The sequence below is a fragment of the Zootoca vivipara genome, chromosome 9, assembly GCF_963506605.1.
Source record: "Zootoca vivipara chromosome 9, rZooViv1.1, whole genome shotgun sequence".
NCBI classification, from domain to species: Eukaryota; Metazoa; Chordata; class Lepidosauria; order Squamata; family Lacertidae; genus Zootoca; species Zootoca vivipara.
The window spans coordinates 60,795,574-60,817,336 of NC_083284.1; the positions used below are offsets into that span (position 1 = coordinate 60,795,574).

The window sequence follows — 21,763 nt, forward strand, 5'->3', positions numbered from 1 at the left end:
ACTGAAGTGAATATTTAGCACAGATCGAGGAAATTTGCATAGAAGCACTGATCGTGGACTAGTTTCAAGCTGAGAGGCAGCATCTTGAGACAACTCAACCAGAGATATTGGTTTACTCGTACTGCTCTTTCCTGTACACATCTTCAGATTGCAGCACGTTATTCTCCTTCTCCTTCTGAGACTCCGTCCTGTAAGGAAGACAAAATGTAATAATACTTTCTGCCTAAGGGATTTGTTCTACCACTGTACGGAGCTACCAAATAATTTTAGCCCACCAGAGTTCATATCCACAGCCAACTTTTATGTCCATATTGCAGATAAAGAGGGGAAATTACAAAAGAAGGGGGCTGTACAATCATTGCTTATTTCAATTTACAGGAAGGAAGATATAGTAATACTATATTTTCACACCCAGCTTTAAGACTATTATGTTTTCTTGATCAGCTGTGCCTCGCAGCTCCATCCGCTGCTAGAGGGCTTGAAGAGGCCAAGTGTAATTTACACTTCATTCCAAAACTGGTCATTTCTTTGACCAAAGCAGACTCCTAATTTGACCTTCTGCATCTGGATTTAACTCTGGGCTGATGCCTTTGGAAACAACAGGATATGGCGAATATCACATATTTCAAATTCACAAGCTCGGTGACACATTTCAGGTGGTAGTGAAACAGAGTCAGTGAGGGGGTATGACACAAGGAGAGGCTCAAATGTCGAACAGAGAGACCTAGGTCTATGATGGACTGGGAGAAGGGAGGAGGCAAGGAATTTTCTTCTCTCTTTAATTCTTTTAAAGCTTCACCTGGCATCTACAGGTCATGACCTTGCACCCCAAAAACTCCATATTCTGTTCACCTACGAGCCTTGTTTCCAGGTAGCCAGACCAGGAAGTGAGACAATGAAATGACCAAAGGGAGCTTGTTTGAAATTAACATGCATTCCGGCAAGGACATCAACTTTCTCCTAATTAGCTGGCATAGAGAGAGGATAGCACACATCTTAAAAGAACACCCAACACACCTCCCTTAAAAGCTCTGAACAGAAAAATGAACTTCTTAAAAGTAATTGGGAGAGGGCAGAGAAGAATGCAATTAGTGCCCTCACGTTAGAGACTCCACCTCAATTAATACAACACTAGAATTATCAGCAGCAACAAAAAGCCCCAAAGAACAATGTGCCACCTTAAAGATTGTTAAATGTATTGTGGGATAAGCTTTCAAGAGCCAGATCTCACCTAAACTAAAGCAGGGATGGGGAATGTGTAATCCTGCAGGTGTCCTTATCCCCAGTCAGCTTAAATAGATATAACTTGCCAAAATGGCTTTTTAGCAGGTAAATAGGTAAAGGTACTATAAATGACCCCTGGATGGTTAAGTCTGGTCAAAGGCGACTATGGGGTTGCAGCGCTCATCTCGCTTTCAGGCCAAGGGAGACGGTATTTGTCCACAGACAGCTTTCCGGGTCATGTGGCCAACATGACTAGACCGCTTCTGGCACAACGGCACACCGTGATGGAAGCCAGAGAGCAGGGAAACACCGTTTACCTTCCCACCACAGCAGTACCTATTTATCTACTTGAACTGGTGTGCTTTCGAACTGCTAGGTTGGCAGGAGCTGGGACAGAGCAATGGGAGCTCACCACCATTGCACGGATTCAAACGGTTGACCTTACGATCGGCAAGCCCCAGAGGCTCAGTGGTTTAGACTGCAGTGCCACTCATGTCCCTCATGGTGGTCTGTTGGAGGGGGGGGGTTATACATGCAGAGAGAGAACCAGAAGGCCAGATCACATTATTATGTGATCGGTTTCGTTCTGAAGAACTTCATTGCCCAATTTTGTGATCTGCCAAGTGTAATGCACCATGACCCACCAGTCATAATGACGTCCTATGTTCTTGAAAGCTCCTCTTCCCAGTTTTACAGTTCCCAACCAAAAACGAAAAACTGGAGCCATTGGTGAACCACCACACATGGCTAGTGTGCTGCTTTTACCCTGTGCCCAGGATATGCGGGCTTGCCGCAGAACAATATGAAATGATAGTAACTCATGCATCTAATTTGTGGACAACTGGCACTCAATGGGACATGGATGTTGTGAAAGGAAACAACAGCCCATAGCCACAAATCTATCAAGCAGACAGGGTGTCATCTATATTGAACACTAATTAGCATCAGGGTGAGAGAGAACATATTGATCCTAAAGCAAACCACAGCGAGAGGCGTTCAGTATCATTTATAATTGTTTGGCTTACCATTTTTCATGCTGGCTGGCCCTGAGTTGTACCAAAGAAACTTCCTTGTTTCTTTATTTGTAAGATTTCTATCCTGCCCTACTGGATCATGCCAAAGACCCATCTAGAAAAGCACTCTGATATCACAGAGGCCAACAAGATGCCAATGGGAAGCCCATATGCAGGACACAAGTGAAGTGTAACTGCACTCTCACATACAGTAATCGGGTTCTCTGGTATACAGAGGCATACTGCCTTCAACTGAGTATTAGCTCATTTCCTGTGCTCCTATGACATCAGAAGACATAGCAAATTGCACAACACATTACAGAGACAGAAATCGATACTGGGCTGCTACATTCGGTGGTAGCATGGAGCATGCAAATAATAATAATAATAATAATAATAATAATAATAATAATAATAATAATATAACACATTGAAGTATAAAGCATCGTTTTCAAATTTCCATATATATTTTTAAGGCAAAGAATGTATAAATGAGAGGTGTGGAGAGAGAATGAAAACAACAACAATAACAGGAAATGTATTTTTTTTCTCAGAATGATGTTGAAAATGTACATTTAGTGGTTTCAACTGCAGGCATAGAATTAGCTTAATTTGTTTAGCTTTTAGCTGATTAATGGACCGAGCTGCATCTTGACAATAATATTAGGAGGCTTGCCAACTTCTGTGCCACTTCAATAAATTATATAGCACTTTAACATTCACCATCTCACTGATGAAGCCCATCCTCTTACCTGTCCATCTGCAACATCTTAGTGATAAATCAGTGGGATGTAGGATTTAACATGACTACAAAAAGGAGTTCTAAGTCCCATGGTTACAGAAGTTTGAGCAAAAATTGTATTCTTATGAAGAGAAAAGAGATACTGCAAGAAGACAAATTGCACCCTTAGATGGATCCTATCATTGCAGGCTTTGTCTCTGTCCTGATGCTCATCTCCAGAGCAGATGTTGGTGATGATAATGATGATGATTTTCCATAGGACAGAATAGCACCAATTGCCTTACATGGGGGGAAATAAAACGATGTACTCTCTGAATAGACCTGCACAACTTGTGTCTCACCAAGCCAAAAACATGCACACACCAGAAGGGGGCCTTTGATACACGCTCCCTGGAACTGCAGACTCTCCAAGTGTCCCTATTTTCCAAGGACAGTCCTGGATTTACAGAAGCCATCGCCGTTTCTGATTTGATCCCATAATGTCCCACTTTTCCTTAGGAGGTCCCTATTTTCATGGGAGAAATGTTGCAGGATATGGAATAGGACGCCCCCAGGGCTTCCCCCCCCCCCCGACAGAATTCACCAGAACTCAGTTCCAGCACCTCTCAAGTGGACACCATTGCCATTCTAAGAGAAAGAGGGATGTGTTTATGGTGAGTTCCAGCACCTCTTTTTCTAGAAGAAAAAAAAAAGAGCACCGGGGCTGTATCTAGACACACAGAAGAAGTGTTACATGTGTTGTAAATTTAAACAGGGAAAACAGGTAGAGAAAAATGGGAATCCACTGCGCCATCTGTATATACAACGCATATAAATTGCTTTTCCTTTACCAATCTAGCTGAGACCTGGGTGTCCCTATTTTCATCAGAGAAATGTTGGAGGGTATGGAACTACTACAGTGAGGGGGGGCTCATCTGGGGAGAAGGTCCCATGGAAGATGTCTTGACCAAGGGCCCTCCAGAAGCTGGAGCCAACACTGGTTAAGAACTCTCACAATATAGTATTTTATTGACATCAGCAGCATACATTGGAATATAATAGGAACAGTTTTGCACAACCTCTCCCTTTTCAAGATGGATTTCGTTTCCCCCCCAAAAGACACAGATGTTCATAATACAGGTAAGGTAACAATTAAGCTGCACAATACCAAAACAAGTTTACAATTATTTTCACCACTCCAGATTTTTGTGGTTCGGGTCAGGGGACCGAGACTGAATGTATACATTCAGATTCAATAATTAGCTGGATTATTTTATCGTCGCCATTATTATTTACTCATTAATCCGCTGGGCACATTGTTTTACCATGCAATCCTATACTCGGATCTACTCAAATGTTAGTTCCACTGAGTTCAATGGGCCTTACTCACCAGGATTGCACATGTACAGTGCAAATCTATACATGTCCTTGCAAAATTAAGCCCCATTTGGTTCAATGGGACTTATAGGAAAGTGTGTATAGAATTGCAACTTTAGTCTCTCTCAAACTTGTGATGAATGAACTGGGACACTTTTGGACTTGATGACTCAGGTGAATGAGCTGTGTCCATTTCAAACAGCCCCCAAACTCCATTTTAAGAATCATCCCAGCTTGAAATTAGCACAACCAAACTAGACTGTGCAGAAGTTCGATTTCCTCTGCATAATTCAGTGCATAATTCTTCTTGATCAGGATATGTCTAGGATGTGGTTGTGTATTGTCTGTCTACCAGTCTCAGTGTTTTCCCCCTTTTAAATGGAAATCTACCTTGGTTAGTAAGGTGAGATTCAGGTATCCAACTTGATGTCATGCCTTAAGCTGCTCTGATTGGCTTTTCACAAGCCCTAGAATCTTCACACACTGGAATAGGGCATGACAGCAAACAGGGCTCTCTTTTTGCTAATTGTGAAGATTTTCCTTGTTATGAAGCAAGATTCCAGTGCCTGAGAAATTCAGAGTTCATATCCAGTAAAAGTTTGGAGTTTGGCGACTCCGTGGGGTAATTTCTTGTAGGGCTGGGCCTACCATCAACCAGTGAGATTTGTCAATGTGACTGCTGAAACTGCTATAAAATGGCAAATATTAGAAATCTCATCTGTGGCCTTCCATTTTTGATAGCTCCTCTTTTACTCTGCCACAATTCCAGGTCTTTTCCCACCCCCATCTAACATTTCAGCATATAGTTTTGTGTGTATAACATCACTGGCACTTCCAGTTAATGGCTATTTCAACATACAGCTTTTTGTGTACAAGATCCCGAGTTCAATCACTGGCATCTCCAGTTGAAGAGGCCTGATCTAAGGGGTTGAGATAAGAGGGCAGATGGTAGAGCGAACCAAACCACTGCAGGTAGTCAGTGCCACTTTGAAAGCTCTCCTACACTAAACAACAACACCCTGCATATACAAAACTATCACAGCAGGGAGAATGTTGTGACACAGCCCATTCCTATTGTGCTAATTCTCTAGCTGTGCAGGGCGCTTTTTTTCTATACAAGGTGCACACCAAAATGTGGCCTTCTCCACCTGCAGTGTATTGCATCTTCCCCACTGTGCCACAGGCTCTGCCGCATATGTAAAACAGACTTCAGATGGTAGAGCAGGGAATGGCTTCGGCCTGAGCCCTTCAAGGGCCGCTGGAGCCAGTCCACATCAATGTGCTACTTGAGGCATTGGTCTGACTCAGTATTAAGAAGCACCTTTTACCTCTATTTAAAATACACATTGACAAATTAAAGAGATGTTTTTGTGCTATTGATTCCAGAAAGCATTTAACTGGGCATAGGACAGCTCTTTTTTCTGACAGTCAACACAATCACACCCTCCCATCAGATGTCATGCCTGGAAATAAGCAGCTATCCCATTTTTAAAAGACACCTGAAGGTAGCCCTGTTTAGGGAGGTTTTTAATATTTAATGCTGTGTTGTTTTTAAACACTCGATTGGGAGCCGCCCAGAGTGGCTGGGGAAACTCAGCCAGATGGGTGGGGTATAAATAATAAATTATTATTATTATTAAAAAAAATTAGTATTATTATTATCATGCCACCTGTGCAGGTTCAATGGGAATGAACGGGTGAATTGTATTAAAATGCTACAGTACTCTTGCCCAAGAGTTGTTCCTAATGAACATGGTACAAATATCTAGTTGCACACATTTGCAGCGTGTTCATACAAGTTGTTTACTGGCTTTAAAACTAAATCCATGATAGTGTAGGTCAGACATCCCCAAACTTCGGCCCTCCAGATGTTTTGGACTACAATTCCCATCATCCCTGACCACTGGTCCTGTTAGCTAGGGATCATGGGAGTTGTAGGCCAAAACATCTGGAGGGCCGCAGTTTGAGGATGCCTGGTGTAGGTGAACCACATTTGTGATGTATTGCTGAAATCCGCATGCAGAAATCCTGCAAGTTGTGTGGATCACGCTGAATGTTTTTGGTGGTGGGGAAGGGGGGAGGTAAAAGTGTTTTCCCTGATGGAAGGATCACCTTAGGGCAATGTTGAATTCTTCCTTCCATCTTCAGTATAACAACGTTTAAGAGTGTGGGATATAACAAGGAAACTGGTTGGGCCCTGTCCTCAATGGACTACCACCACAGCAAAGATGGAAACAACACCAGCTGATGTCTAAGAATGAGACCCAAACACTTTGAATAACTATAAACTAAGTATTATTTTTTAAAGTTTTTGTAGTGCTTCAAAACCCTGCAAAACCAGTTGGGCCAGAGGCAACAAGGAGAGAAAGGAAACCACAAATGTCTCTATCATACTACTGTCAGCTCCTAAAAGGCTCTTGTCTCCAATATTCCCAACCCTAGATTTGAAAGGAACAGCAGCAACAAAAAATAACCCCAGACAATAAGATTGTCTCTCTTCCAATTCAACCTAAACAATGAAGCACATACATAGTCATCTTTTCCCTTCTGAAATACATTATTCATGGTTCCTCTTGCCATGAAAGTGAATAAGCTTTGAGCTGCTGGGGAGGGAGACTCTGACATTAATTGGCGCAGTGATGAGGTTTATAAGCCCCTTCAGCTGAAATGCGGAGGAAAGCAAAATATTCATGATTTCCAGGCTCCCTGGTTTCTTATGTTCTCACATAAGAGGACAACAAGCTGTCATAATTAAGAGTCAACAAGCCAAGTTACAATATTTTAACACGTAAAGTGACTGAGTTTGGGAGTCCTGTTGAGCAATTCATGCAGATTTCTGCCTTCTCCATCAATCAACATTCCACATCTTTTTTTAATAATAATAATAAAAATAAAACAAACATGCTTATAAATAACAGTGACTTGAAAAGAAACACCTTTTGTTCTGTATGACAACCACAGTTATACAGTCCTTGTAGAATAAAACAGTGGCTTTTGATAAGTCACTCCAGAAGACAATGTGGATACAGGATTTTGTTAAGTGTACAGCAAGCATGCTGAAACCAGATAATCGGAAACAAGTTTTTTAAAAAATAATAATTAGAGTAGATCAACAAACTAATCAAAGGTAATTATAGCAGTACACATAATACACATTAGTTCTCTCGTCTCATTATCCTTCACTTCTCAATGCCTGCAAGACATCTGATGTTGCAAATAGAAATATGGAGGGTGGGGAATAAAAGGAACCAATTGCAAATGAGCTCTGCTTGCTAAGATGTACAACTTGTGGCTGTGCACACACTTTGTAACTCTACATATTGGGAGAAAGATAGTTGTACTTACGGTAGGTGCATTGAAACCAGTGGGGGAACTAACTCAATGCTCATTCCTTTCAATAGGACTTAAGCATGGCAAACCTTCTTGGTGTTCCAGGCCTACTAAGGACTATGAGTTGGATCTTGCCCTCTTGAACAATTTGGGATGGGGATGGAAGGGTGCTGTTGGAGGAAACTTTCCTTCCATGAACTTCCTTAAGTTAATTTAGGATCCAGTCTTGGTTTGAGGTGTTTCCTCCCTCTCCCACCTGCCCCCCCCCCTCACATTGTTTTGGAAGACACCCACCCACCTACCCCCAGGTGCAGGGGGAAATAAGAGACGGGGAAATTGTCTTCAATTCAATCAACTTATCTTAGGGCCCAAGCCAATGGCCCTAATCCAACTTCTATTAGTAAGAACTAAGCCCCATTAAAAGCAACTACCCTTGAGTTAGTCACTATTAACTTGTTCCATTGATTTCAAGGGGAGTAAGTCCTAACTAGCAATCTACAGCTGGATTGAGCACTGTTGATGAAACATTCTACATTGGGCTGATCCCAGATATTTAGGCCCAGTTCTGTAGGCAGAGGGAGGATTCACTAAGTAATTCTGTGGTTGTGATGAAGTTAATTCATTTATTGTTGTTGTATTTCTATCCCCAAGAAGAGGTGCTAGTGAGTTTTTTTCCCAAGTGCTGAAATAACTTAGCAACACTTGGGCTGGATCTTCTACATCGATCCGTAAAAACATTATTAAAAATAATGTTATATAATGCTCGATGCATTTTTCCATTGCCGGCGGATCACTGCTCTGCAGCACCCATGGGTGTCACATTTTTATAATGCATTTCTAACATTATAACCAACGGGTGTAGATGAGTCCTTAGATTCTATGCAACATGAGTTGCTCTGGCCAGGACATTAACTGTCCCGGCAGCAAAGTGTATTTGTCAGGGCCCTGGTGATAGCCCCTCTCAGAAGCATCATGAGAAGGCACCATTTGTGAGAACCCTGTTGTTTTGCTCTTTGTGCAGCTGGAATTGGAAAAATCACACAAAACATGCTGAGTGCATATACTGGAGGCTGGTCCACTTGGTCAAATGAGTTACTGAGTCACCAACCTCACTTTGTTCTCAGCCAGCTCTCCACCTACCGGTACTTACTGGAGGCTGGGGGTGGATACTGTCTTTCAATTCCCATCTCCTTTCCCATGCACAACTCAAAAGGGAGGGAAATGGGGACAAAAGATGAATTAGTTGGCCCTGTCTGTTGATGTGGCTCCACCTACTGTTGGTCTCCCTACCTTCTGCCCTAACATTCCCAATGAGCACAGACCACCAATGATCCTATATCGAACCCCTATGTGAAAGTACCAGTCCTCACAAAAGATGCCTTTTTATGGATGGAATCCACTGGAGGACCCCTTCATGTTCCCAAGGGGCTCTTGATAACAAGGAGCTCTAGTTTATATGATTCATATGTTTGATTTTAAAAAAAAATAAAATAAAATGAGAGTTTCACACTGCTCTTTGAAGAATCCCTGGCTGGATTCAAGAAGTTTTTTGAAGCCACGCAGAATTGCATCTGTTTCTGAGGTTCTTGATGCATTTGCTAATTTACAAAGGAAAAGAAGCTAATTTACAAAGGAAAGCTAATTTACCCATTAAAAAGGAGGATTCTCTCATTGCCTTCTTCAAAAGGATTGAAGACACAATTCGACTTCAAATTTTACATTACAGTAGACTGATTTGCTTTGAAAATCCTTGTAATGCAAGAATACAGAAAGATGTCCCCCAAAAGTAAATCAAATTACATATTACAAAGCAACACAATAGAAAATATTTTTAAAGCATATCTGTTGCACCAGCAGATTCAGTACTGGAAACCAAACATGCTCAGCTGGCGGTGCTTATACATCAACAAAAATAATACATTTTGCTTCTCAGAGACTTAAGCTCGGAACACTTAAAAAAACACTGTATAAAAATGATAAGGATGATTGTTACTTCTTGACTTGGAATAGAATTATCTTTATCTGTGTTTTTTGGATGTAAGCACACAGGTGATTAGAGGTATTTATATGAACCCTTGTAAAATGACAGGGAAAAAGATTTGAAAATAGCCTCAGAAACCTTCTTAAGAGAGAAGGGGCTTGTTTTCAGGAATTGTTGCTCTGTATTCAAATATATAAGGGGCTACTTCCATTCTCAAGTTGTACAATATCCCAGGGGGATATTGATTGCCCTATTATAGTATGCCACTTCCTAGACACTACTGTGCTTGATCCCAGAGTTATAGGGTGGGGAAATGTAGGGAATCTGCGGCTTTACTGCGGGATTTGTCATCTTTCCGCAGGGCCTGCAAGACAGAGCTGTTCCGCCTGGCCTTTGGGTTGGACTTAGTCTGACCCCTGTGTTTTCCTCTCTCATGGCTTGGATTTATGGACTACTTAAAATGAGGCTGCATTTTAAATTTTAATATTGTATTTTAATCTGTATTTTAATTAATTGCTTTTTATGTTTTATTGTAATTTTATGGGTGTTAGCCGCCCTGAGCCCGGTTTTGACTGGGGAGGGTGGGGTATAAATAAAATTTGATTATTATTATTATTATTATTATTATTATTTCCCAGCATTTTTAAAAATGGCCATTGGTGAGGAGTGACAGCTCATGAAATGACAATCACCATTCAAATGAAGAAAGACGTACGAGAGGGAGGGCACATGTCAGATGAGGGAAGAATGTAGATTGGTGATGAAGGCAACCTTAACAGCAATATTGCAGGCTTCTGAGGCACCCAGAAAATCTGTGTCTCATCTGACTAGAAACTACTTCAATGAAGCCCAGGTCATCTCAGACAGAGGGGAAGCAAGCAACTTTGCATGCTTTATTGGAGTAACCAGTAAACAAGTTGTATTTGTGGGTATTCGCGTAGACGCAACTTCCGGTGTCGCTTTGCCCATCTGTGGGCACCAAAAATGCTCGGCGCCGGTTTCGAAAGTCGCGTCTACGCATGTCCGGAAGTGCGTAGACACATCTTTCGAAGCCGGCGCCAGCCATTTTCGGTGCCCATAAATGGGCAAATCGGGGGGGGGAGGCTGCCAGCAGGAGAATATAAGGGAGAATAACGGGAGACGAAGTGATACGGGGGACTCCGGGAAAAGGTAAGAATAAAGAGGGGGGTTCCCGGGGAAAACGGGGTACTTGGCAGCTATGAATAGTGGGCAGGACTTCTGTGCCTTTAATTGCCCTGCTCTCTTTTGAGTCTGGAAACCTTAAAGAGAAACCAGCAGACCCTTTGTTTAATTTCCAAGCAGAGGGTCTGATGGTTTCTCTTTAAGGTTTTCAGACTCAAAAGAGAGCAGGGCAATTAAAGGCACAGAAGTCCTGTCCTCTATTGAGTCTGGCAACCCTACTTCTGAAGTGAGGCACCTCCTATACTCACAGAGACGCCCCACATGTTTTAAAACCCTGGAAGATCAAGATTCAGAAATGCATGGGGAGCCTCCATTAGAACAAGAAGTCCCCCATTTCAGAAGTAGAATTATTATCATTATTATTATTATTATTATTAATACCCCACCCATCTGGCTGGGTTTCCTCAGCCACTCTGGGTGGCTCCCAACAGAATATTAAAAACACAATAAAAGATCAGACATAAAAATCTTTCCTAAACAGGGCTGCCTTCAGATGTCTTCTAAAAGTCAGATACTTGTTTATTTCCTTGACATCTGATGGGAAGGTATTCCACATTGCGGGTGCCACTACCGAGAAGGTCCACTGCCTGGTTCCCTGTAACCTCACTTCTTGCAGTGAGGGAACCACCAGAAGGCCCTCAAAGCTAGATCTCAGTGTCTGGGCTGAATGATGGAGGTGGAGACGCTCCTTTGGGTATATTGGGCCGAGGCCGAAAGAATGCAAATAACTTTAATATCAGACCAAGCACCCATCTAGTCCAGCATCCTCTTCTTATCGTGGCCAGCCACACCTGAGCATGGCAACACTCCTCTCTGTCCTGAATCTTCCAACTTTCAGCTTCACTAGAACCCCAAGTTCTAGTTTTTTTATGGGAAAGGGAGGAAAACTTGTTTCTATTCACATTCTCTGCACTATGCATAATCGAAAACAGTCAAGAGTCACGCAGTGATGGGCAGTGCTTCTTCATGGCACAGTAGAAGGCTCTTTTTAGAACAGTATGAAACCAGGTGAACTATAAGAAGAAAACTTGGAAACAGGCTTTTTTAAAAAGGGACTTTGTCCATCTTTAGAAAACATGGGCAATAACAGCTGCCTGCTTTTAAAGGCATTGAAGACACTACTCGAGAGAAGACCGAAGTACAATAGTATCTCGGGTTACCAACTTAATTTGTTTCAGAGGTCCGTTCTTAACCCGAAACCATTCTTAACCTGAGGCGCACTTTTGCTAATGGGGCCTCCCACTGCCACTGTGCTGCTGGCGTGCAACTACTTCCGGCTTAGCGGAGTTCGTAACCTGAAGCGTTTGTAAACCGAGGTACCACTGTAGTGTTCTAGGGGTGATCCTAGCAGGTTATTCATTCGCCTGAACCCTCACAACTTGCATTACAGGCAGACGTGCCGAAATGTTGAAGGAAGTATTCATAGTTTCTTCCCATGTCAATGTGCTGACCAACCCCTCTTGTACCATATTGGCTGACTGCCTATTGGTGAAACATTCAATCCAGGAAGTGGGGAGACGCATGGACAGATAAAGAAGAAATGCAGAAATGAGCAGAGACAGGAGGAGAGATGCAATTTTGATGGAAACAAAACTCTCCGAGCTTGATCTTTCTTTTCTTTTCAGAGTTGTAACTCAAGAGCAACACAAACAGTTCTCCAAAGCAATCCCGTAGGACTAGCTCACAGAAGTCGTAAATGTTTGCTCCAGTGCAATGTTATCATAATGTTGCTGCAGTGTTGCCAAAACTTAACATTTGTAGATTGTAGCTGTCACTAATCCACATTTTAAATATTTATGGGTTTGGGCTGTAGGTTGTACAATTCGGCTAAACCAGTGAAGTGCTTAAAACACAGTATTCTCAGAATTGGCTCATTTATTATGTTCTGACACTGGTATGGGAATCGTTTTGCCATGACCCAGTTCCACGGTCAGATAGAGGCTGTTCAACATGTGGGAAACATAGGTTCCTACATACAAATCTCACAGAAGTATAAAGGTAAAGGACCCCTTACAGTTAAGTCCAGTCGCGAACGACTCTGGGGTTGCGGCGCTCATCTCGCTTTACTGGCCGAGGGAGCCGACGTTTGTCCACAGACAGTTTCTCTGGGTCATGTGGCCAGCATGTCTAAGCCGCTTCTGGCGAAACCAGAGCAGCGGACGGAAACGCCATTTACCTTCCTGCCGGAGCGGTACCTATTTATCTACTTGCACTTGGACGTGCTTTCAAACTGCTAGGTTGGCAAGAGCTGGGACTGAGCAAGGGGAGCTCACCCCGTTGCAGGGATTCAAACCGCCGACCTTCTGAGCGGCAAGCCCAAGGCTCAGTGGTTTACACCACAGTGCCACCCACATCCCTGTCACAGAAGTACCTAGGTTAAAATCCACAGGAAGCAGTCCCAGTGCCACGGTGGAAAGACCTGAAGTTACTGTGGCTAAGGCCACTGAAACAGGAACAACAACCAGGCCCTGGTTCAATATTCACATATTCAAACTAAGATGTATTAGAAATGTAAGCCAAAGACATCAAAGCAAGTGAAGAGGGGAAACATCCTGGCAAGTGAGGGAAGAAAAAAACAAAAATATCACGGAAAGTAGAGGGGCAAAGCCATCCATTTGGTACTCCTTTTCTATAAAACAACTGTTGAAGGGTAAACATTAAGTGATCTCGAACCTAACATAACTTAAATGCAAGAATGATGCTTAAATGATTTATGGAGTATGCACATGAAATGCAGGGCAATGCAACTAGCAAGTTGATTTAAATGAAACGAGTTCCAGTTTACTTAGACAGGTTATACAATCCAATTCAAGCTTAGCACTATTGTTTCCCATTCATATTAGTAGAACTGACTTAAATTGGGCTTGGCCATGACCCTAATTTGCCAGCCAAAAAGATTTTGTGCCAGTGTCTTACAGAGACCCACCCAAGCTTCGTTCAAAAACATAATTGCCTGTGCATTTTGCTTAGTGGAAATTATCTACCCCCTTATTTGCATAGCTCTTTTCTCCTAAAGCTTCCCCACATACAGCAAGTTTTTTTTGCTTTGCTTTCCACTACATGAATGCATGTTTTTTTTCCAGGGTGTGTCTTTACCAGCAAAGGTACAAATAACCTCCAACTCACAGCCACCCCAACTCACAGGAGAGAACACAGTCCTGCAGCTAGGCCACAAAAACATCAGCTTCTACTTACTGGTGCGCACTTTCTGGAAAGCCAGACCACATTTATTGTATGCATGTATCTGTATATCACTATAATTTATTTGCTTCCCATCTCTGTTCTTCCCAATGGCCCCATGCATTTTTGTTCAAACAGAACACCATTTCAAGAAGGCCTGGAAGACAGTGTTCATATTCCCTGCCCCTCCATTTTGCTGCGTTAATTTACCTAATAATGTCTGCCCTTTACCATGGGAAAACGAGCACAGAGCTTTTTTATATATAAAATAAGCATTAAAGGTTTCTTTTTTAAAAAATAGCTTTAAAAGAAGAAACTCTGCATTCAAATGTGTGTAGAATAAATTTCAGAAAAAACCTACTACATAGCAGCAAGACTACATTAGACTTTTCGATTTCTCCATCGTGTCCTTGGATAGATACACCACCCAGTAGACCATATTAAATGCTCCAAAGGTGACGGGGAACAAAATGCGTGCATATTTGTCTATCTTACTGGTGCCAGAGCTTGAGGGTGGGGGAGGAGGAGGAGGAGCGACGACTGACGACTTTGAAGGCGCCCCCAAAGTATTTGCTGTAGTCTGAATCTGCTCCAGTCTAGATCCAAGTAAACGATGAATGGTTGGAGATCCAGCCGTGGCTTGCTGGGGTATATATCCAGTTAAAACTGGGGTAGAGGGAGGTGCTGAAGGAGTAGCTCTTGCAGAAGCCAATGTTTCTGATATGCTAATTCGGCTGAAGGGGTTCGGACTTGATGCTGAAGGAGATCGGGGCATAGCGTCCGAAGGCCCCTGAGTTACCGTTGAAGGTGGCATGGTACTGTTTCCTGTATCAATTCTCCTGACACTCTCCGTTTCCGCCTGTACGGTGGCATTAGTTCTTTTTCTCACATTTGAGTTCGAGTCCGTACTCTGCAATATTAAAAAGAACAACATCAGAAAATATCATGAGCAGATCAAATCGCGAGCAGGATTTGAAATATGAGCAGCGGTAGAAAATTTGATGGTATATGAAATAGAAGAGAATGTCTCAGATGAAAAGTTTGTTAAAATGCAATGTGTAAATGGGATGGGATTAAGAACAGCACGGATGGGAAAGCAGGAGGTCAAATTTTAAAGAGAAATGTATAACAAATTTGGGATCTGGAATTTATATCTAAAGATTTTAAAGTTTAATAAAAAAAATTGACACAAAAAGAACATCTGCGGCTTTAGAAAGAATTTTGCATGAGCAAAATCCTGAAATTTAGGAATGTGGCTAGGGCATTCAGTGCAAATTTGCTGGTCAACATGAAATCTCTTATTCCCATTACATAGCAACATATCCATATGGCCAGTTAGACAATCACAGTTAGAAAACTATCTCACTAAATTTTCGTTGTGATGTGTAGACACTAGACAGCTATTTGGTTGAGTTGCTGATGATTCAGAAGCTATTCGGCATATTACATAAAGATATATCACGGTAGAATTCTAGACTGTAGCACTTCATACTGCAGAATACAGGGAGTTATATGCTCCCCTACATAAAGGCCTCCCAAAATGTAATAAGGTCATGCTAAAGATCAAGGTCATGCTAGAACTTTCAGCCTGAAGAGCTACTTTGCATAGAGTAGACGGAGGTTACATACAATTGACATACCTCTCAGTGTGAGGGGACATTCCATTGTGCAGTCAGAAGTGGTACAGTCCATTATTCTACCACTTCTGTCTACAACCTCATTCTTGTAATATGTTGAATGGCTCTGACAGCAGGGACAATATCCGTGGGAAAGATCCATGTCATGCAAGCCACACCGATATTTCTAGAAATAGCCCAGGTACTCAGCTGTGTTCTAGCACAACTCTATGCCCATTTTAATAAAGCCCCGGGTAGGAAATGTTTTCAGCACACTGTAGTTTGCATAGTTCATGCGGACTGAATTTCAAATCTGGATGTAAAGCTTGTTCATAGAGATTGAACGTGCCAATCTTCCCTCTGGCAGCGCTTGTATGCTTAGCCCAGTGTGAAATGGTGCAGTGTGACTGACCTTAATACTCACAGCTATGGCTAAATGTGGCTCCAATTTTCAGGGAGTAAAAAAGAATAATAATCTGAATTGAATAAACGCCAATGATGTAACTCATTTGAGCATTCTTTCTTCCTGACAAAATAAATCTCGACCCAAAGTAATGCTGTCTCTTGCAGTACCAAAGAACATAGGAATTTGATGAGTCTGTGAAATTTCTTGAACACTGTGGATATCTTTTTGTATGTAGCGTTGCTTCTGATGGTTTTACATACAGCAGAATTCTGTATGTGCCTCCTCAGAATTAAGTGTCTCTGAGTTCAAAGGAACTTACATGCAGGTAAATGGGTACAGGTTTGTTATCTTTGGTTGCAGCCATGCATACATTTAGGTCCATGCACATTGCCCAGGCCTGCAGCCACAGCAGGCGCTGTGATTCTCTAGCGGTTTGACTTCACCCCCAGAGCTGCACTCTTGTCTTGCCTTGTGACAGAAAAGGATGCCACCAACCCTCTACACGTACAAACATGCAGTTTGATGTATAAATCCATCTCCATTTTTTCAATGTGCTGATTTGTTAAGGCGTTCATGGTCATTTAAACCAGGGAAAGGAGCTGTAAACACTCTGGTTGTGAACTGAGAGTTGATACAGTTGTGTCTGGAAGCAGGTGCTGCAGGCATTTCCCTATGAAGGGCAATGACAGGCAATGGCTTCGCAACGGGACAGGGAATGACAATGGCTAGAGCAGAGGGGGGCAATGTGATGCTCTCTCCAGATGCTGTTAGACTACAACTCCCATCATCATTAGTCATCCTGGCTGGGGCAGACGGGAGCTGGAGTCCATCAACATCCCAAGTACCACATTGGCTATCCCTTGGCTTGAGTAAGTGGAAGGGGAGGGGAGGGAGGGGAGGGGAAAGAAGCATAGGCAAAGTTGAGGAGAGTTAAAAGAATGGCATGCCTGCAGAATGGTATGCACTTAGTAGAGTCCCTTTGTTACATGTACAACCTAACATATGGAAGGATATACATGTATACAACTGAGCTTCATCTCAAAAGGGGGGAAAGAGCAATGTATCATGTGGAAGTACACACAGGTTGTGTAATTGTGCATAGACGTTTATAACACTCTGAGAGCAGAGCATTCATTGCTACTTAAGAAGTCCTCGACAATAAAGCGACTTAAGCCTTCAAACATGCAGAGAAATCCAGTGGCACTGTTTCACATCTTTGAAAACACAGAGTACTGTAATTAAATGGTAAGAAAACTTGGTTATGCCACTGAGCGCTCTACATGATGGCACAATATTGGGGGGAGGGTGTTAGGAAGGAAACATAATTTGTTTCCAGCACAAATCATTTACATTTGAAGAGGAACCCAAAAATATGATTTTGTACAGCCACAATAATGTATAAGAGCTCTCGCACGTGGTCTTTTGAACCCTGTTGCTATTAAGCCTACTGCCAGCTTTTCTCCACTTGAGAATGCACTACATGAAGAGATAGAAGAAGAATAACAACAGGGAAAAATAAAAACCGTTAAAAGAGAAAGGTTTGTTTCTAGGACCCTAGCCTGATATGTTATTATTGTTAATTACTAGAGTGGTGATTATGCAGGGTTGGGGTGTTCTTTTTATGAACGGGATGGTTTTTTTTATGAACAGGGTAACCTTTGATACTACAAAATACATTGAAATGCAAATGCTTTCCTTTCGAAATGGGATCCAAAGCACCTTATTGTGTGGCGCGGGGGGGGGGGGATTTAATTTTCCTCAGAGATGTTCAGCTGACATTTTGTTCCTGGCCTTTACTTCAAGTAGGCCAGAACTTGCAGTATTAAGCAGAATTGACTTCTGAGATCTCCCCCTGCTGCCCCCTCCAGAAACATTTAGTCATTACCTATCCAACACAATATTTTGAATATTCTTTGTTTTGAAAAGGTAGGGTGTGTGTGTGTGTGTGTGTGTGTGTGTGTGTGTGTGTGTGTGTGTTTGACAGCCAGAAACAGCAAAGTTTTAACTTTTTGATTTCTCCCAAGGGCTCACACAAGATGCTCTTTTCATCAGTACAGTCACTTGTGGAAATCTTATCAGCTCTATTTGGCACAAAGGTATGATAACTAGGCAAACTTCCTTGCAGGCATGTATAAATATTGTAATTAATGCCGCAGCCGTCTCTTTCCAAATGGAAGCACATTTAATTGACCGTGTGTAATGCAATGGAGTATGCCGTTGGCATAATTTGCTGCAAATCTGTCTAATCTATTGTTAAACATTATGGCAGCTCAGTTCAATAAGATTGTGTGTCTCACCTTATGGTTCAAAATCCATCTTGATACAATAAGGGGCGGCAAGGGGGGGGGAGTTACTAATCTCTGTTTGCAAAAACAACTCACAGATCCTCCGCTGCTTCCTCCTCACCATCTAAATTCTCTAGGTGTGACCGCTTGTTATCAAGAAAACGTGGTGCTCAAGTACAAGCCAATCCATGCTCTTTGATTTTTAACAAGGTTTGCCCATTAGAAACAGCTGTTCATCTGCAGTGCAAATTTTGAAGAAGAAAGTCCTCTGAGCCATCATAATCCTCCACTTGAGCCAGAAAATGAAGTATTAGATTGTTTTGCTTGTATTAGCAGCTTATGACAAGCAAGCCAATTTTGCACTCCAATGAAGTCAGATTGCAAATTTAGCATGAGCTGAAACTGTGCATCCCGGCAAAAGCTGAGATTTGCAGCAGGTAGCTCACCTGCCTATTAATCAGCACCACAAAAATGACAAACAATGGAACCAAATGAACAAGTAAAAAGCATCCCACAGTAGATTTAGAGAGCAAGACACAAAATTCCAGAAGTTTTCTTACAATCAAGCAGTGTATGCATTTTATTAAATAAATAAAATAGGTAAAAATCAGCAGCGAGATGGGTAGAAAGCCTTATGCTGGTGGCAGACACATATCCTCCAAAATAACTAGTTAGGCTCCCACGTGGGATTTCTCATGAAAATCATTATTATATTCTTCATGCTCCTGAGTTAGGTTCTTCTTGTTTTTATTCCAATAAATTGTATATTTAAAGATGTACAGATTTTCTTTAAATAAACAAAACAAAAAACAAATTCTTGTGATAAAGCATTTCCTTGTGAATCAGGTCAAGGCAAAATGTTTTCTTTTCTAGTAATCTCCTAATCTTTATTAGCACAATATTTAACCCTTGTCATGGACCCCTGGAGAGTACAGTTTAGAAATTAGGTCAGCTTCCAGCAAACCCTCTTCTAACATTCGGTGTCTGCTTCAAAGTAAATGAAGTTAGTGGCAATTCAAACTAGCAGAGTTTATTCTTTGCTTATCTAGGCTGGTTTCCCATGTAGCAACTACAGGTTGGGTTTTAACTTCTGTTCCAAAGCCAGCACAGATGTTTCAGAATGTTTCCTGTTATGCTAATTATCTTTCACTCACAATTGTCCTCCAATGCTCTGTTTGTTGGAAGTCTACACAAAAAAGCCCCCTTTGGAGGCTTGGGAGGGCCGTCTGGCATGGGGAGGCCGGAGTGGGACTGGGCTGCACGCCCCCCAAGTTCCCTGCTCATGTCTTCATTCACTATTCAGGCACAACTAAAGGGTTAATTCCATCAGTGCTGAAGTCAACTAGCCAAAATGGATAAGGCTGGAGGTGTTGCTTAGCAACCAAGAAGAGGGGCATAAATTTGCTGAGGTACCATGTGTCCTGATTAGTTCTGTATTTCAGAGGGAGTTTTCCTCCTTGTATGTTTGGTTGAATGTCTCCCTCTGATGTACAAAGTCTGAAATAAGAAAGACAAGACCTCTCTGTTCCTTTCTTCTCAAATTATGCCAGTGTCCTCAGTACTGGTGCTGACCTTTAAAGCCTTAAATGGCCTCAGCCCAGTATTCCTGAAGGAGCGTCTCCACCTCCATCGTTCAGCCCGGACACTGAGGTCCAGCGCCGAGGGCCTTCTGGCGGTTCCCTCACTGTGAGAGGAGGGAACCAGGCAGGGGGCCTTCTCAGTAGTGGTGCCCACCCTGTGGAACACCCTCCCATCAGATGTCAAGGAAATAAGCAACTATCCTACTTTTAAAAGACATCTGAAGGCAGCTCTGTTTAGGGAAGTTTTTAATGTTTAATGCTATATAGTGGAACTTTGGGCTACGTTACCGGCACCCCTGCAAGTGTTTCGCTGCATGAGCAGAAGCGGTCTACCACCAGGCGTGCATGCACAAAAGCACTAAACCATGCCATGCACAGAAGCGGCACCTCCAGTAGCGAAAACTTCAGGATACGGCCGGACCTCCGGAACAGATCCCGTTCGCAACCAGAGGTACCACTGTATTATGTTTTCAATATTCAATTGGGAGCCGGCCAGAGCGGCTGGGGAAACCCAGCCAGATGGGCGGGGTATAAGTTGTTATTATTGTTGCTGTTGTTCTTGTTATTATTATTTGCTATCAGGTTTTATTTTTTCTCCAGCCTCCACCTGCATCATTTAAGTGACTTTGCTAACACTACTGGTATTTACTCTCACACTATACATTATGACTCACCAAGCCAGACTCCTCACATGGCCTATCAACCTTCTATTGTGGCTTGTAAGATACTTGACAAACTTCCTGTTCTGAAGTCCAAGGAAGGCAAAAAAAAACCCAACCCTCAACCCCTAGGAGGTTCATTGAGCATCTCTATAGCATCTCTCTAGGGCAGGGGTAGCCAATGTGGTGCCTTCCAGATGTTTTGGACTGCATCTTTCATCGGTCCCAGCCAGCATGCTTAATGAGAAGAAGAAAGGAATCCTGAATACTGTGAATAATTCAGAGAAGTTTTTTTAGGTGAACACTCAGTTCATCCTGGCTACTGGCAAGGTAGTCGATGTCACCCTATATAAACAGAGTGTATGCCCTAGAATAGAATTATAAAATAATACCCCATGTTCCCTGTAGTTGCACATTGCAGGAGTAGTGATAGGCCTTTTGGAATAACTTGCTCAGCAATTTTTATCTTCTCATTAAGGATTCCCAATAAGCTTCGGAGGAACTCCAGGGTTCCACAGAACATAATTTGAAAACCACTGGGGAAGCCACAAAAGATTGAGGGTGTGTGTGTGTGTGTGTGTGTGTGTGTGACAAGACTGTTGGAAGGGGCAAAACAACCTTCCTCAAGGTAAAAACCCCTTGTCACAAGAGCGAGCATCCATCTATCAGCCTCGCACACTCCATACAATCCAAAACATGGTGTTTATACCATAAGTAGCAAGTAGCAAAAACATACTAACCCTCCAGATAGCAATTAAGTGCTTTTCCTTCTTAGAAATTAAATGTAGGGAGGGCTGTAACTCAGTGGCTCAGCCTCTGCTTGCATGCAGAGGCTTCTATTGCAGTGCCTTCAGTTATGAATGGGAGCGACCCAGACCTCTAAGTGTCCCTATTTTCTAGGGACAGTCACTGATTTACAGAAGCCATCCCTGTTTCTGATTTGATCCCAGAATGCCCTGCTTTTCCTTAGGATGTCCCTATTTTCATCTGGGAATTGTTGGAGGGTATGGAGTTATGCGACCCCCCAAGCCAATGAGATAGGTAACAATACAACCTTTAGAAGACATCTGAAGTTTCCTGTGTTCCTACAAATGGATTAACAAGCCTAATTCGAAATGTCACCATAAGCAAAAAGACCTTCAGATCAATCTTGTTGGATCCGTATTTCCTATTACAAATCTTCTGAGG

At 42.3% G+C, this 21,763-nt stretch overlaps 1 protein-coding gene across 1 annotated transcript in view; it reads right to left on the reverse strand.

Annotated features, from left to right (window-relative positions):
• Positions 1-14,367: 14,367 nt before the first annotated feature.
• GABRA4 (gamma-aminobutyric acid type A receptor subunit alpha4) overlaps positions 14,368-21,763 on the reverse strand; it is a 60,143-nt gene continuing 52,747 nt past the window's right edge. Inside the window, exon 9 of the mRNA XM_060279140.1 lies at positions 14,368-14,939. Within this exon, the coding sequence (XP_060135123.1) occupies positions 14,406-14,939 (534 nt within the window). The 3' untranslated portion in view covers positions 14,368-14,405. The remainder of the gene's footprint in view (positions 14,940-21,763) is intronic.